This window comes from Patagioenas fasciata, chromosome 7, assembly GCF_037038585.1.
Source record: "Patagioenas fasciata isolate bPatFas1 chromosome 7, bPatFas1.hap1, whole genome shotgun sequence".
Taxonomy (NCBI): Eukaryota; Metazoa; Chordata; class Aves; order Columbiformes; family Columbidae; genus Patagioenas; species Patagioenas fasciata.
Genome location: NC_092526.1, coordinates 18,494,069 through 18,510,849, shown reverse-complemented (window position 1 = coordinate 18,510,849; position 16,781 = coordinate 18,494,069). Strand labels below are relative to the sequence as shown.

The window sequence follows — 16,781 nt, the reverse complement described above, 5'->3', positions numbered from 1 at the left end:
GAGGGAAATCCCATTTTCAACTTTTAATATTAATCTTGGACAACTCCTGAACAAAATTTGGCCAAGTCTTACCATCCAAATAAAAAAAAAACATGCATGGAAAAGCTTTTGTATCTGGATATTTCTTCATTATAGATCAGATCCAAACCTAAAGATTGAGATTGGAATATAGGCAAAAATTCTTGAGATTTTTTTAAGCCCAAATTTCTAAACCTGAGCATTAACCTGAGCTTAGTTTCTCAACAAAATGCAATCCAAAACTGAGAACATAATTCCTTAATCCTGACACAGAGAATATTTTCTTAGATTTCCTTCTTATGAATGTTACAATATTTCTAGTCTTACCCAGTCCTGCAAGAAAAACGTTTTGCAAACATCGCTTTTCTACAGATCTTTGTATTCAGTTTTTATTCTAGCATCCCTGCACAGTGTTTTAAACGTTATTTCTAAATATTTGCAGCGGTGTAAATTAGAAACCTAGTTTTGTGTCTCTCCTGATCCATCTGAAGACATATGTGAAACAATGAAGATGAATTTTGCATGCAGTTGTACTGCCAAAAGAATCAGAAAAAAATGCTGATTTTCCAACATATTGAGCATTTATGCATCTGAAGAACAGATCTTACTAAGAGTGTGCATGCCTATGTTGCTTGATGCTAGAGACCAGGATCCTCTTACGTGAAACTACAGAGTAAATGGAGACCAAAAACTTATCTCAATTTCAGTATCCAAAGACTGAAGCAGCAAAACTAGTGCGAACCTTTGAAACCAACAAGTTTTGTACCTGCTAGAAACACTACAATGTTGTTTGCCCGTCACAACAGTGATGTGTTGTCGTCATCCCCGCAATAAGCTCTCTTTGCCTGCCTAAGTAAAGCACGCAATGAAGATACAGAGAGAATGTGCAGAGCAGCAACAAAGAGACAGACTAGATGCCATCTAGGGCCCATCAGTTGGATTACACACAGCTGGGAACCAAACGAATCAACCAAGCAAAATCCAACATAATAGTCAGTCATTAATACAATTAAAGTGAAAGCACTTGCCATCCATCATCAGCTCCTTCAGTGACTCTCCCTGGCTCAGTGGCAGCTTTGTGCCCTCCTTTGAAGTTCATAATTGAATCTATGAAAGAACACACAACTATTTGCCCATTGTAAAAAGCAAGTATTTGGCATGTCCTGCCAAACTGTAGCTTATAAATCGCTGGGTAACACACTTGCAATAATTGTTGAAACTGCTTTAAAGCAATCTGGATTAAAAAAAAATCAGATCTGTGATGACAGCCAGAGCAAAGACATTTAAAAAAATTCAAAAAATTCAGCCAGGAGAGTTGCTTTGGGGAAGAAAGACAGCAGTTCACAAGCCTGTGAAGATGTCCACATTTAGACAGCTTGTTTGCTTGCAAGAAAATGAGAAGGCATGAACAGATTAGAACAAGGCTCCTTTTTCTTTTCTACTGAATTCAGCAAGAACATAGTCTGACAGACCTCTCCCTCAGGTCACTGCTGCCCACTGCTAAAAGCAAACATTTGGCAAGTGCTACATTTTCCTACATTTGGGACCCCTCAATCAGGAAAATCTTTCTCCTGAAACATGTAACCCCCCAAAAAAACATAACCGATGAGAAAGAACTCTCTGGCACAAGAAAGTAAAGACAGTGCACAGGAAAGCACAACTCATTTTGGATCAGCTGCTATTTTTAAATCATCTCATCTACAGATGAACAAATCATTGGTAAGACCAAAGAGAATTATTCCTCTTTCCACAAAAACATCCAAGACGTAACCCATCGCTGCCAAGCTAACAATGCCAAGCCCTATTTTTATATACCCCAGGTAGGAAAGTAAAAGCAGAACTACAGAAAACTTTGAAAAGCAGTCCCTCATCTCAACTGCCCCACTACCTGGTTCTTATAGTACAACTAAAAAAAGGAACTAACAAATGGTCTTTCCTCTGGTAATCAGCAGTTTAAAGTTCTCCTAAATTGGTGATTGCACCTGTTGAATTAGGATCATTGTGCTTAATTGCCTAACTCCTTTTTAATCTATTTACACTTACAGCCTCCACAATATCCCACATCACGCCAAGTTTTGCAATTGAACTTGATACTTTATGGAAAAAGTGTCTCGTTTTTAACTTAGTCATTGAGAATTTTATTGAAATTCACTATTTCTGTTCTAACGAAATAATTTGGATTTATTCTGTATTCACTTTTAATTTTTCCCAGTATCACATCCTTTGTGTCCTGAATTGCCTCATTTTCAGAACAGCTCCTATTTACATGGCTTCAATTTGAACAGAAACTATTTCCTCACTAGTCAAGAAATTAGGAATGACACAACCTCAAAATATGATCTGGACTTTACAGTCCTGAAAATGAAAGCTGAGGAAAAGCCCAGTCTCCAGTTGCCAGCACTCAGGGCTATCATCAATGACATTACCTTGGACCATTCTGGACAGTAACTGTCACTACCACTTGAAAGCTGTGTACGGGTCTGATAACATTTAGTATTCCACATTTTTTCTTGAAGAAATTTAAAAAATGCAAGGTTTTTTTATATTGTGTCCACATCAGCAACCATACAACTCTTACCGCCCCTTAAACCTTGCGTGAAGCAGAAGCAACAAGGGCAGGATGAAATGCACGAGCGGAGCATAGCATGGAAAAGGAGCACAACCTGGATGAGTATCCTGGACAGCAGAGAGAAAACCATCCTAGAGAGAGATGGAATTTTTTACAGAAAAAGGACACCGAAAGCCAGCAGTAGCACCTAAAAATAAAGAGTCTGGGTCAAAAGACGAGATTTAAAAAGAAGGGCACCTAGGATGATTTTTCCCTTCTGGATTATCAACAAGATTGTTTTCACATTTTCCATCTCTACCACAGAGCTAAAATCCTGAGTATTTTATTTTTACCCTTTAAAAAAAAAAAAAAACTAGAACGTAGGTGTTTTCTTCGGGTTGAAGCTACAAGATTGCAAGATTATAGCAAAACCACAAAAATTAACAATAATTATTTGATACTTGGTAATCATAAATGAATACTATTTTCCTGTATAAAATATATCAGTAGCAGACATAAACCCACTCTTGGTAAGGAGTTATTAAAACCTGTACTATAACTGTAAAGCACTAACAATACTGTATTCCAGTTTGCACAGACGGCTCATCAATTATCTTACTTTTGCTTAAGACAATCTTGCCAGACTTATTTTAATGACTTTTTTACTTTTTAATAAGTATTCATAATGCAAGTACTATACAAACACTTATTCTGCAACCACTGTGAAATGAAAATCTTGAGACTTAGATTGAAGTGTAGCAGACAGCAGAATAACAGTCTCTGGATTACAGTATTTGAACAAGATTAATAAAATCCACTAGAATTTTTAACTTCGTATCTATAAAACAGCACTTCCCTAATCCTGAAAGTTTTCTATTTGTTGTGTGAAGAAAATCAAGTTTTATTAGTCTTAAAAAAATTGAGAAATGAAAGCACAAACTAAGAGATATTTTTAATTCTGTCCATTCACAATTTATAACTATTCTTATTTGCACTCTTACAGCAAGCTCTTTATGTGACTACAGCCATAATGGTCATGCTGCAATAGCTCAGTAATTTCTGTGAGCAATGAGGAGAATAACAAACTAGAGAAAATAAGTAGATTCTATTATTTTTGCATTGCCAGAAATCTATTTGTTTGTAATCAAAACAATAAATAAGTTCATTATTCCTATGTGTACTGCCCTAGCTCCTGATTTGGCTGGTCATGAACCAGACGCCTTTGGGGTGGACCATGTATCCAACCAGAACAAATATACAGTCCTCATCCCAAAAAGTTCACACAAGTTTTTGCTTAAACACATAAACAAAAAATACAACCACCTAGACTTGGCTCATTTACAGCATCTTATCCACGCTGTAATAAACTACTGTATTTATTCTTATGTGATGTCAAGCACAAAGCAGATTACCCCAGTTTTATCAAGGGTAAACCTGCCTTGCGTTTATGTAAGGTCAGCACATGCAACTAAGGAATTAGAAGAGAGGGCTCGGATGCTACCTACCTCACAGCAGATTTTCTGTGTATGCAAGTCAAGGGAGAACAGATAAACACAACAAACAAACATGAAATCACTAATAACTTCTGATGAGTGCCACAGCTGGCAATTTTAATAGCCTAAGCATCACCAAGACCTGGTTTTGTAGAGATTACCTTTTCCTAATATTGCTAGTGAAACACTACTCAGAATTTTTATGTGACGAGTTGCTTTAAATACCAGACCACTTCTGGAATCATAATGTCTAGCACTTAAGAAAAAAAAAAAATTCGGGACAAGAACACTACTTTCCCACCACTACTACCCAAGACACGTAAGTGGTATGAATGTGCACGAGACTGGATCATACAGGTCTGAGTCATTCACACAAGAATAAACAAAAGTCAAACACAAAAACCCACACATTTAGTCAAGTTTTACACATGTACATGTTTAGATGTTTTGGTAATAACTTTCACTAGATGTCTTCACTTTAATGTTTTTTCTATATCTTTCTTTCAAAGATTCCTTTAAGTTCTATCTGTTCTCTCTAGCATAATTCTTCTCATAGACATACATACACTAACAAGTTTCATGTTTATGGAGAAATTTGAGGGAAAGAGGCAGGGTAAGGCAGCTTTGGGGTTTGGGTTTTTTGGCTGTAGCGTATTGGGGCTTGTGAGCTCTAATCCTGTTACCATGTACATCTCATTGTAACTGTTAACGGGAACATAGGTTCTGCGGCAGCAGCAAGCCCACAGCAAATCCCCCATCGTGGGCACAGCAGAGGTATCCAGTTCTCAGAAGCAACTGTTTTTCTCCACAAATCTGCCTCTGTCAGCTGCAGGCCTTGCTAATGCATGTGCAACCATTAGTGACTTAGTACTTTGGAAGGCAAAAAGGGTTGTGCTGCTCATAATGTAGCCAATGTAGAAGCACTGGACAGAGAAGTGGAAAAAATGATAGTTCATAAATATTCAATAGAAAGTTATTAGGTTTTTGCACATTTATTTCTCAAGTTCCTCTTCAATGGGTCTTCTCCACTCAAAAGGTAACTGCAGTTTTCTGTCGCTCTGGGCAATACTGGCTTGCATTTAGAAACCTCTCATCTACGCTTAGCTATGGCTGGCTGAATAGAAAAAATTTTCACGTATATGCTGGCTGAACAAAGTAAATAAATAGAGATCCACTGGACAGAATCCTAAACTTTCAAGCAAGATGAAGTGAAACAAACAATCAAACTACACGAACTATGAACCACTGAAAAATATTTCATCCTCTCTAAAACTGATTATGGTTTTTTCTTTAAAAGACACATTAAGTGTCTTTAACTGTTTCTTCTAACATCATTTTAGAACAAAGTCCTGTGAGCTACATGAGGTTTCAGTGGGTACTCCATAGCAGGGGTTTTTTCAATCCATGCCCCAGAAGATGAGGACTGTTGAGGGTTATTCCACAAGCAAGAGGCACATTTGATTTCAATGAAGCCACCTGGATGGCTACAGAAAAAACTCCTTTCTATGAAACTAGTGAAGATAAGCATGAAGGCTTTTCTACAGCTTAATATTATTTTAAAAGCATGTTCACCAATTCTGGATTAATCCAGATACTTCTCTCAATAAAAAAAAAACAGGGAATTTTCACATGAGAAGACTCATGGAGGAGTATGAAAGCTTGAAACACAGTTTTATGACTGCTTTTACAGCTCATTGCAATATTTAATTTCAAAAGCTATTATAAAGTTGCAATAAAAAAAAGTGGACATAGTTAAGTATTTCAGTATAACACAATAATTAAGAGGAAAAACAGAACAAAGTAGATTTCTAAAAGATAATTATATAGTCAGTCAAGTCTAACGTTTGAGCATTTCTACCCCCTCTTCAAATAAAAGGGAAAGAATGACAGTGACTTAAGGAGATTGATAATATGGGTTGCAACCTAAGTTATAAAATTTTCTAAGAAAAAGTATCTTAGAGTCTCAGAACAAACCAGCCTTACAGAATTTACACAAGTCTCAAACAAGGTAGCAGCAGCTCAAAAGAACTGGGAACTGTAGGTTGTTTCTGAGGACAGCATTCAGATGGCTGTCAGCAACTGCTGGGGGTGAAGGGGACACTATTTTTATTCTGTAAGTTCATTTAATACACCAATACATATAATATCCCTTCTGTTGGCACAATAATGTACTGTTCTGGGACGCTCTGGTTCTATTTCAGGACTTGCCTAAATATAATAGGTCACCAAAATTATTAAAAGGAATTCTTAAAGCAATACTCTTTTTTTCTGAGAAAGGATGGAGGTTATCCACATTTTTATTAAATCAAATGTAGAAGAATATCCACCACTTCTCCACAGGCAACATGAAATTATAATTTTGTTACATTCTTCATACTATAGAGCATACCAGCAGAATATATCCTTTTCTTTATGAATTTTCAGATCATAAACTTCCAATCTTTTCAATTTTGCATCAATATACTTAAGATGCTGGTAGTGCAATCTCACAACACACAGCTCTACATTCTCAGGAGATTACATCAAACTCCATCTATTTCCCACTTGGGCAGAACAAGTGAGAATTTTTTTTGTGAATGGGAGCAATGGTGTTTCAGCCACCGCTGCCTGGCTATTTAGCAGTCCTTGGGAACAGTGCATCTATAAGCTCAACCTTGAACAAACCTCCAGAGCAAATGAGTGGCTAATGCCATTCTCATTCTCATCATTATAATCACTTAGCTGCAGTTCAAATGAAAAATATCAACTCCCTGCATTTAGCAAAGCATATAATTACGGGTTTAGCTAAAAGCTCAAGATTCACTTTTGTTTTACAGCTGTTGTAACAGGCTTTGTCTTGTAAGTAAATGAAATAATTAAACAAGAATGAGAATGACATCTTCAACTCTACTGAGTTGAAAAAAAGATGAACATTTCTAGAGCTGCAGTTAGACTTTACTGATTGTCACATGGGAATTTTGGCAACTTCCTCAAGCTGATTTTAGACATCATTACACTGCTTAATTCCAAATAGAAAGCTTTCAATTTTTTTCCTAAGTTTTCAGTATATAGTAAAAAAAAAAAAAAAATTCAACATATTAATTTGTGAGGAAACACACCAATATTTTCCACAGTTGAATACTAACAATATGACTGATAAGGCTCCTGTTTGGTTATTGGAAAACTGTCAAAAATACGGAAGGATGGATGGATGGATGGATGGATGGATGGATGGATGGATGTTGGAAGCAAAATCCTCTTTCTAGAAATACACTCAGGACAGATTTAATGATTGATCTTTGGTCCAACCAGATCTAGGAGAGACTGCAGGATCTTATCCTGGAATTATTCTCTTTTTTTTGTGCTTCATTTTACAACAGGCATATAGCTTTGCAGAAGGAAATAGTTCCATCTTAGTTCAGAAACTTGATGTTTCAGTCCACTAACAAAACACAAAGTTGAAAATTTTACTAAATCTTACAAATACTGAGCACATCAATTTAATGCAGGCATTTTTATTTCTGATTTGCATTCTACAATCATAAATCCAATTATTTCAATTTACCAGTAGCATTTTCCTGAGTCCCAAAACCAAAATGCTTGAGAAGAACCATCCTGCAACCCTGAAGTTATTTTTACTCCCCTGTGTATTCTATTATTTGATTCTATAACAAAAAAATATGAAAACTACTACTCAGTACCCTTAAAAATATCCAAAGCCCTTATGATTTGATACACAATCTCCCTGATTGCACATGTATTTCCTATTTATGCTTATAACATCACAAGCACCTTTAACGCCACACAATCACCACTGAATTTTCCGTGTTTTGTTGGGCAATATTTGACATGAAATCACAATCTTCCTGATGGCTGCTTACTTCTAAAATAAAACCCTTTTACATGTTCATATGTTGAAAAAGAAGCTGACATGCATACATGATCTTCCTCTCCAGAAATGACATGGCATTTTGCTATTTAATGACATAGTTTGCTAGACTAATTACAGTTTAAGTATCTATTTTCTATTTTTGCTAGAATCTAATAGCAGGGTTTGCGGTTTTTTCCATCCTTCCATAGTTGCAGTGACTATGAATGCCTCTAGAGAGAATCTAGTGCCAATTGTTAGTGCCTGATATCTGGAACAATTCTTCAGAATAGTGGCTTCAGATCAGTTTTTCTCAATTTATAGCATTTTAATACCATTTATGCTTTTAAAGACATTTTAAACTTTTAATACAAGTTTCCAGGGGAAAAAAAAAAAGTGCAAAAACATCTCACTATCACTTCAAAAAGGAACACAAGGTACAATATTTCCTGGCATTTTGGGGTGTGACAGCTACAAAGTGATTGCTCCCAGTGAAACTGTCCTAGAAGGTCTTGCAGCCTCACTGATGCAGACAGACTCTTACACTCTTGTAAAAATCAACAGGACTTCAGGAAGGCTTAAAATTCTACATTTAGGATTAGCGTATCCTGGACACAAATTTGTAAATGTTACATTTTATATTTTTGTACGGTTCTAAAATCTGCTTGCAGTCACAACATTGGATGAATAGTCAGCATCTATCTTTTTAATGTGTAATGTGCTTATAGTAAATGTAAATGTTTACAGTAAATTCAAGATTCAGGTGGACTTAAGTTATCTGAAGGTATCAACATTTATAATCTAGATAAACTGCTCCTTTCTCCTCATTTTGCACACAGTATATCATCCATCTATAAAATAGTCTTTGCAAAAAGATGAGTGAGCCCTTTTCACAAAATGATAGGATTGCAACAGATCTCATGAGGTCTTCTAGTCCATCACTCAGCCCTAAAGCAGCGCTGTATATGTGTCTTTCCTGTCACATATTCATCTTGCAGATGGATAATGGAGATTCCACAAATAAACTATATAGTTTGTTCCACTGCTGTATTGTCTTTAGCATTAGATGGGGTTTTTTAACATCCTTTTGTCTCATAACCCTTTCTTCTTTTCCTATTCAGACAGGATATAAGTAAGAAACTGGTCTATTTTGCAGCAGCAGCCTTTTACACACTAAAGGTGTGTGTCTCCATGGTCAGGTTCAAGAATACCAGTTTCTTCAAATCTTCCATATTTTTTAGGCCCATACTGATTTTTGTTTTTCTTCCTGAATTGCTCTACAGTTGCTGTTCTTTTCTTGAAACTCAGCACTTAGTACTGTACTAATGCGCTAATACCTTACAAATGCCAAATATTACCTCATGTATCTTGAAGACCTCATTTCTCCTAAATACGCTAATGTGTCTGTTTCCTTGCAGCAAGTTCCTGCTCTGCTTGATTAAAATGGAGAACGTGCAAATCTTGGCATATCTTTCACATCTCCACTGAATTCCAAAACCTATGTATAATCAGCTTCTCCATGTCTTGTAAATAGCTAATGAAACAGAGTGAAAAGGCTCCAGGAGATGGGCAAGGAATTCACCAAAGATATGGAAGAATCAGGATTCAAGATCCTGTTTTGCCCAAGCTGTACATGGGCATGAGCTGCATTTTCTGCTTTGGTTCCTCCATTTCCTTTCCTGTGCTGTAACCAAATCAATTCTTCACCCCACAACTTACTTAATTGGCTCCCTCTTTCCTTGTATACCACAGTCAGCCATCATGTCCCCAATTCTCCAACTTAGCACCAATCCCTCCACACTCTCAATTTTACCTCCATTTCACCCTGCAACTTCTGTTTTCTGTCCCCACAAGATACCTCCTTCCTTCTATTTTTAAAAATTGCCTTTATCGTCTATTCCAACTTTTACCTTGCCTATTTTAGTCAACTACCTTGTAGGAGTCAGGTGGATTTTAATCATATTTAAATATGCAAAGTTTATTTTTCATTTCATGAGAATATCTTTTAAACTTCGCCAATGCTGAAAATTGTGTTGAGCACATTCAGTCCTCCATTAATTTGGACAACATGAAAATGTCATTATTACTGAAAAGGGAGTCGCAATAGCATGGTTCTTCAAAAGCTCAGGTATTTCAAAAGGCAGACCTGAACACATACGTTACAGTATATTACAGAAATGAAAGGAACATGCTATTCCTATGGCTTTCTCTTCTCATATCAGACACACAACTAATTGTTCAAGACGATTTGCAGTGGATTAAGTGTTTCTTTACCTGCTTAAATCCTTTCATCCACTGAGACTGTAAACATTACTTATTTAAGAAGCATTAAAAGATGTCAGTGGAAGTATTTTGGTTTAGAATTGACTCTATTATTTTTTGCCAAAGGAAAAAGTAGAAAGGGAAGAGGCAATTATTAGCAGAGGAAATTGAAAGCATATATTTAACAACTAAAATTAGTAGGAAGAACTCAAACCAGACATAGATGAATTAAAGTGGGATGATTTCTACACAGCGTTAATACCTTTTTTTATTTTTGCACAAATATATATCAGGCTGCCAATTATTCTTAAATAGTAACACCAGAGCATACAATATGATCCAGGGAAATCTTTTTTAATAATGACACCGGCAAATCCAAGAGGGAGGGAGCTGGGTTTTTTTAAAGAAATATGTATCTCTGTTGTTACTTAATTTCATTCTAGCATTTTCCTGGGGAAAAGGGGGTTTTGTTCTTTTCAATCAGAACTTGTAATCAGGCAGTAAAAAAGAAAATACCCAAAGCAGCAATTCAATGTTAAATTTATACTTATAATTAAGTTTGGGGTTTTATTTTCAATGGTGCCATTATCTCAGTACTTGTCTTCAAAATGTAATACTGCTTCTGTATTTTTTCTGAAAGAATCACAACATTCCTGTAGTCTCTATAAACTTGCCTTAACTGTTGCTTTAATACTAAATTTTGGTGACGTGAACTGGGAATTAGTGCTGTTATACAAACTGTGGGGTCAGGCTCTGCCCTCCATTCTCACAATGAGCAATACATCGCGTCTGCACGCCTTGCCGGAGGTCCCACTCAGCATTAACAAAAGCAAAAGAATTTGGCCTGTTCCTGTGAGCAGCTTCCCACACTCACCTGCTACATTAAAAATAGTTACTACCCAAGATCTCGCTATACCGTTCTCCCACATACGCAGGCCTAAGTAGTAATAACCGTGTGCCATTTGCAGCAGCGACAACAGTACTCGATAAAAAATGGTATCTACCTAGTGCATATGTACCATATCACACCATAGTGCATATATCAGCAACATCATGCTTCAAGGTCTTGTATCTACCAGATTTTTAAAATAAATAAACAAATAAATAAAATGAAACAGCTTTTGAATTTTAAGACTGAATGAGGAAGGTGAGAGAATATAAAATTAGAAAGGAAGAGTCAGTTTGGCTTTACATACATGACTTTTACTGTTACCTTCAGAAAACACAGGAACATAAATACAGTTAACAAAAATATCTGCACTTTGTCTATAAATGCTCCGTATATCTGCAGCATCAATCCTCTGTCAGATAACAACGCTGAAAGTCATTTTCAACTTGAATACAATAGAGATCCAGAACAGACAGGAATAAATACTTTAGCTATAAATACACTCCCTTAAGTGACAATTTGCAAAATAATTTACATTCAATGAGGTATACATGTACACAGGCAAATTAACAATATCTGGTCCTTTAATTAGAAATCAGTAAATATCTTTGTACACATGATCTGCAGATTGTTTGTCCCATGCTGTAAACAAATGATGACTCCTTGGCAATCTTTAAAATAGTTGTGAGTAATTGAAAGCACACTGAACCATCGTACTGAAAAAAAATACACGTGATGACTGGTAAATAAAACATTAGATGATACAGAAAGCATACAAGTCTGCATTTTTTTACCATATTAGTATATGTATTGAACAATAAAAAGAGCAGTTTGAACAAACCGTTTCCAATTGAACAATTTCTTTTTTCATTTATTTCTACGATGCTGCACTTACAGACAATTCGGAATAGATTTCTAATAGTTTTCGCAGAAATTTGCCCACACTGCAAAAATATCAAGAAGCAGTAGCCTAACCGCTAACGAAGGTGCTGTTGCTGTGGAAGAACTGTTTCCAAAAGGTGTTTGTGAAAAGAGACTGATAAGGAAGTATTTAACTCCTCAAAACCACAGGCAATAATGTATTTTATCATTTTGCAAATTGCTAGGGATTGGGGATTTTGATTAAAAGCTTGTATAATAAATCAATAACAATATACGACCAACACTCCACTTCGTACAGACTGGTGGATTTGGGTGGGAAATTACATTGAGGCTTCACAATCTCTGAGCACCATTAGAAGATTAAATTAATCAAGGACTACAATCGCTTTCTTTTTACTATAAATAACAATTAAAAAGTATGTGTTACAGTTTCGTTTAAAAAAAAATCTGCTGCATATACTACAGCCATTAGACTAAGCTCTTGAAGGAAACAAGTTCCTTCAGCTAGGAACCTTTTTCTTCATACCCAGAGTCCATCGAACTGGGTTAATGCTTGGGAAGAGAACTATATCCATTTTACAGCTTGCATTTCTGTTCCGTTTGTTTCCAGTCAAGACGACGATTGATCCTGAAAAGAGAAGTACTCCAAAGGTACTTCTATGTCACGGTGTTACCTCCCAAGCCAACAGCACAGGAGTTAGCACCAATTCCTGCTCCTTAAACTCTGCTATGACTCCAGGAACAAGACCCCCACCACGCAAAAGCCACTTCTGCCTTACCGCATGTAGGGCTCTAGACACTGGCCAGCATCCGAGTGCCAGAGCACACACACACACACTTTATTGCTTGAAGCACAGAGAAAAAGCCACCAGGACAGAGAAATCTTGAAGACTGATGGAGCTGTGCCTTTGCCATCATTGTGGCAGGAAAGCAACACTGCCTTGTTGACCTGCGGAGGCTCTACCACAAACAGCAAGAGAGGACTGAGGAGGAGGATGAGCCACAATAAATATTACATGGAATACAGAAGTGCCCCTTCCCCACCTGAAGCAAACATAAAAGCTGCTGAACTAGTCAGCTGCAGTAAATGGAGGTGGGAACCAGGCCACAAACCTAATGAGCAACAGCACTGATGGGGACCTGCAGCTCTGCAGACAGGTACTGCAACAGGGCAGGGCTGCACAGGGAAGCGGGGACAATTCTCCTCTCATCCACAGACAAGAAATACCATCTTCTTTGGTCCTCTCAACCACAGCAACAGCCCTTTTTTTCTGTGCACAGCCCTGGCGGAACAAACTTAAAGCCAGACAGCACAAGGCAATCCTGTGCGTTGCACCCTCTGAAAGCTGACTCCTCAGACTCCCTGCACAGCAGCCATTGCACAAGCAGAGACAACAAAACTGTCAAAGCAAGACCAGCATGTAGACTCACAAGGTACAAGCAAAAGTGAGACTGCTACCAACTGCAGACTACTGCATTGGTGTGAAACACTGATGACTAAGACTTCCACAGAATCAGTCATCATGAACTACAGATGGAAATCAGATTTACTCTGAATTGTCTCTCTAAGGAAAGGAACTGGACAGCCAGTCCATCAGTGAAAAAGACAGGACCTTCTTCTACTCCAGTGTCAGAAACTGCAAGAGCAGCAAGTAATATGAATTAGGATTCATAAAAGATAACCAGAGAGCAACAGGGAAATCCGTCCCTGCCACAAGGAGAAACGAGATGCCAGAGATAACCTCACACTGTGTAGCAACCTGCAACCTGATTGAAAAATGGGCAACATCAACAGGTGATGGAAAAACAGATCCTAAAAATAACAGAATTGCCACGAGTGCATCTCATCAACCTGCAGCAGCTGAGACTTGTCTCTTTCAAGCTTTGTCAACGTTGTGCAGCTCATCATGCTAACACAGAGCCATTTCAGGAGCCAGCGAAGCCTCTGCAGGCTTATGCGGTGTGTTCACAGGGATGTGTGCATACAGTCAAGTGCTTGTGCACGCACATGAAAGACTTCTCCCTATCCCAGACCGTCTGATTTCCAGCACAAGGCAGTAACCACCATTCACAAACAGAATTTCAGTGTAAGATCAAGACTGACACCCACACTTACACCTTTTGTGTGTCTGCAAACCCTGTGTATGGGGGATGCCAGGCAGGAAATAGGGTTCCCACTGATCTAACAGTGTAAAAAGTCCCCCACCAACTGACTCCTTTCATATTTGCTGAAGAAACACTGCCCAGCCATAGCCGTGTAATCACCCTGTGCTCGGAGGCAAGGGCACACCGCATATTCCCCCAGATGACAACAACCCCAGGGATTAGCAGCTCCGCGTCTGAGCACAAGAAACTGCGACACCGCGGCACGAAGCAGAGACCGGGATGTGGAGGGAGACAGACGCTGCCATGCAAGTGCCAGACCTCAGCTGATCTCTCGGCGGTCTGCAAAGAGTCGGGGGCAGGGACCGGCAGAGCCAGCACCGGCACCCAGCGGGATCCCCACAGAGCAGCCTACAGGTGCTCGCTCCCCCACTACTCCACCGCCGGGAAGCAGAAGGGCAAGCGGGAGCCTGAGGAAGCAGATGTCAGAGGCAGGGGGATGCGGAGAGAGGGAGTACCGAGGAAAACGGGATGCCTGAAGCGGGAGGAGCCGGAGAACAGGGTGCTTGTCCCGGCAGAACACACGTACACACACGCACAAACACACACCGCTCCATCCCCGAGCGCCGTGGCGCCCAGACACCCCCGCTGCATCGCCCGGCACCAAAGCGAGCCAACCTATTTCCCCACGCACCGAGAAACCGTCTCCGAACCCCAGCGCAGGCGGGCAGGAAGACGGCCCCCTACGCCCCCTCCCCGGCTGCCTCCCCGGGGGGCGCGTCGCACCCGCCGCGGCCGCGCTGCGGCAGCCGTACCGTGGGCAGCAGCGGCTCCATCTGCGCCCCTTGGTCCTGGGTCTCCATGCGGCGGCGGGGCCGCGGCGGCGCCCTCCCCGCCGCCCGCCAGCCCCCGCTCCCCGGGAGCCGCTGGGCTGCGCCGGGCTCCGCGCGCCGCCGCGCTCCCTCCGCGGATCAGGTGGCGCGGAGGCAGGAAGCGCGCACCAGTCACATGGCCCCGCGCACCGCCAGCCCCAGTGTGGGGGGAGACAGGAGCCGGATCCACCTGCGGGATGCGGCCGGATCCAACCGCCGCCGCCAGCCCCCGGCGGGCCGGTGAAGGCGGGCGGACCTCGCCGCTGCACGGCTGCGCCTGCAAACCAGCGCCCGAGCACGCTTGTGGCATCGGTTCCTCACGCCGGCCCTTTCCTTCGGCGGGCGCTGTCCAGTACGCGCCGCCAACATCGGAGCGCGCTCCGTGTCCCGAGAGGAAAGAGCGGCGGGCGGGACCGGACCGCAAACACAGAGCTGCGAGTGACACTACTGCAAGCATCAAGACACGGCCCGGGAGTTACAACTTTACGCCAAGCTTGAGCCACAGTCCCCCCGAGACTGTGGCTTCAGTGCAGTTTTGGGCCAAGATTCATTTTGATTTCATCAGCATCAGAAGAGCACTGAAAAACAGAGATCCTCTGCTCGGTCCCACCAGGCTTTCACCTTTAGACCCACACAGCATCTTCAAAATTGAGGTCTGTCCCATTCTCCACTGAAATAACCACACCATCTCCTTTTATTCACAAGTTATAAACACATATCCGATTACCATATCCTTCTGAATGCAGTTAATAGGAGCCTTACCCCTTTTTTACTCAGTTTTATCATTCGAGCCTGCTACACATGTAGCTTCTAGTCTAGGTGCCTCTTCAACTCAATGGTTACATTTGGCCATACCAAAACTCCAGGAAGCTACACAAACAATTGTCGAGGCCTAAACTTGGATATCCAAGTAAGCATAAGGATAGCTGAGCTCCCACAACACCTGTATTATTAAGTACACAAGTGTGATGCTGCCTGCTAAGACAGCTGAGCTGGAGAAATTCTCATATTCATCACTTCCCAGCACATCTCCCCAAAAAACATGGCCATCTAAACCTGTGTGCATAAGAATCAAAATGAACAGAGACGAGACTCGGAAAAATAAGCAAACAAGTAAACCTCTGTCTCCCTGTTGCTGTTAATGTTAACATTGCTAATGTTAACATTGATTTCCTTGCCAAAGCAGCAGGCCATTCTCTGTGTTTTGGATACCCTTTGCAGTCTAAAAGTAGATCAAGAAATAGTTTCACTAAATCTGATTTAATTTCAGCTGCCATAAGATATGTTCTTCAAGTCTCCTAAAGATCTTCCAGGTTGATTTATTTGTACATCGGCAAAGCAAGACACAGAGCTGAGAGGTTGCTATAAGGGACAGGGGGGTCAAAGCTGGTTCATATAAAGAAATGGGCCATTTTTCTGAGCCACAACTGAGAAATTTGGTCTTTGTACATAGTGAAATACACATGTAACACTGTACAGATAGGCACTGCGGTCCAGATTCTAGAAAAGAATCCAGATGCGTATTTTTATAACATAATGACTGATCTACAGTAATTAACATAGGAGGCCATTCAGGTCACTAGAGGTAAGGCCGTGTCAGCAGTTGTGCAGTAAAACCCTATTTGTAGGAGCTTATAATTAAGCTATAAAAGTCATGATGAAGCTGGGAAAGGAATGTGTTTAAAAGAGATTTTCCGTCTTTAAAGAAGAAGGATTTGAAGTGAATATACCGCTTGTGAAACTGGGATGACCAAAAACTTTCAGTCTACAGGTAGCTATTTCAATGAACATCAGTATAAATATTCTTAGCCTTCTCTGCCTAAATATCTCAAGCTTCTCCAAGGGCGTTTTTAATAAGGTACTGCAA

At 40.0% G+C, this 16,781-nt stretch overlaps 1 protein-coding gene across 4 annotated transcripts in view; it reads right to left on the bottom strand.

Moving 5' to 3' along the window:
- Nucleotides 1-16,781, bottom strand: part of SLC4A10 (solute carrier family 4 member 10) — a 170,205-nt gene that overhangs the window by 134,872 nt on the left and 18,552 nt on the right. The window contains exon 1 of one of the 4 annotated variants that reach the window (XM_065840562.2): nucleotides 14,858-15,024. The exons of 2 other annotated variants lie outside the window; for them this stretch is intronic. In XM_065840562.2, coding sequence (XP_065696634.1) covers nucleotides 14,858-14,905 — 48 coding nt within the window. In that variant the 5' untranslated portion in view covers nucleotides 14,906-15,024. Of the gene's footprint in view, nucleotides 1-14,857; nucleotides 15,025-16,781 lie in introns of those variants that run through there. One more of the 4 variants, XM_071810967.1, reaches the window with a different exon arrangement.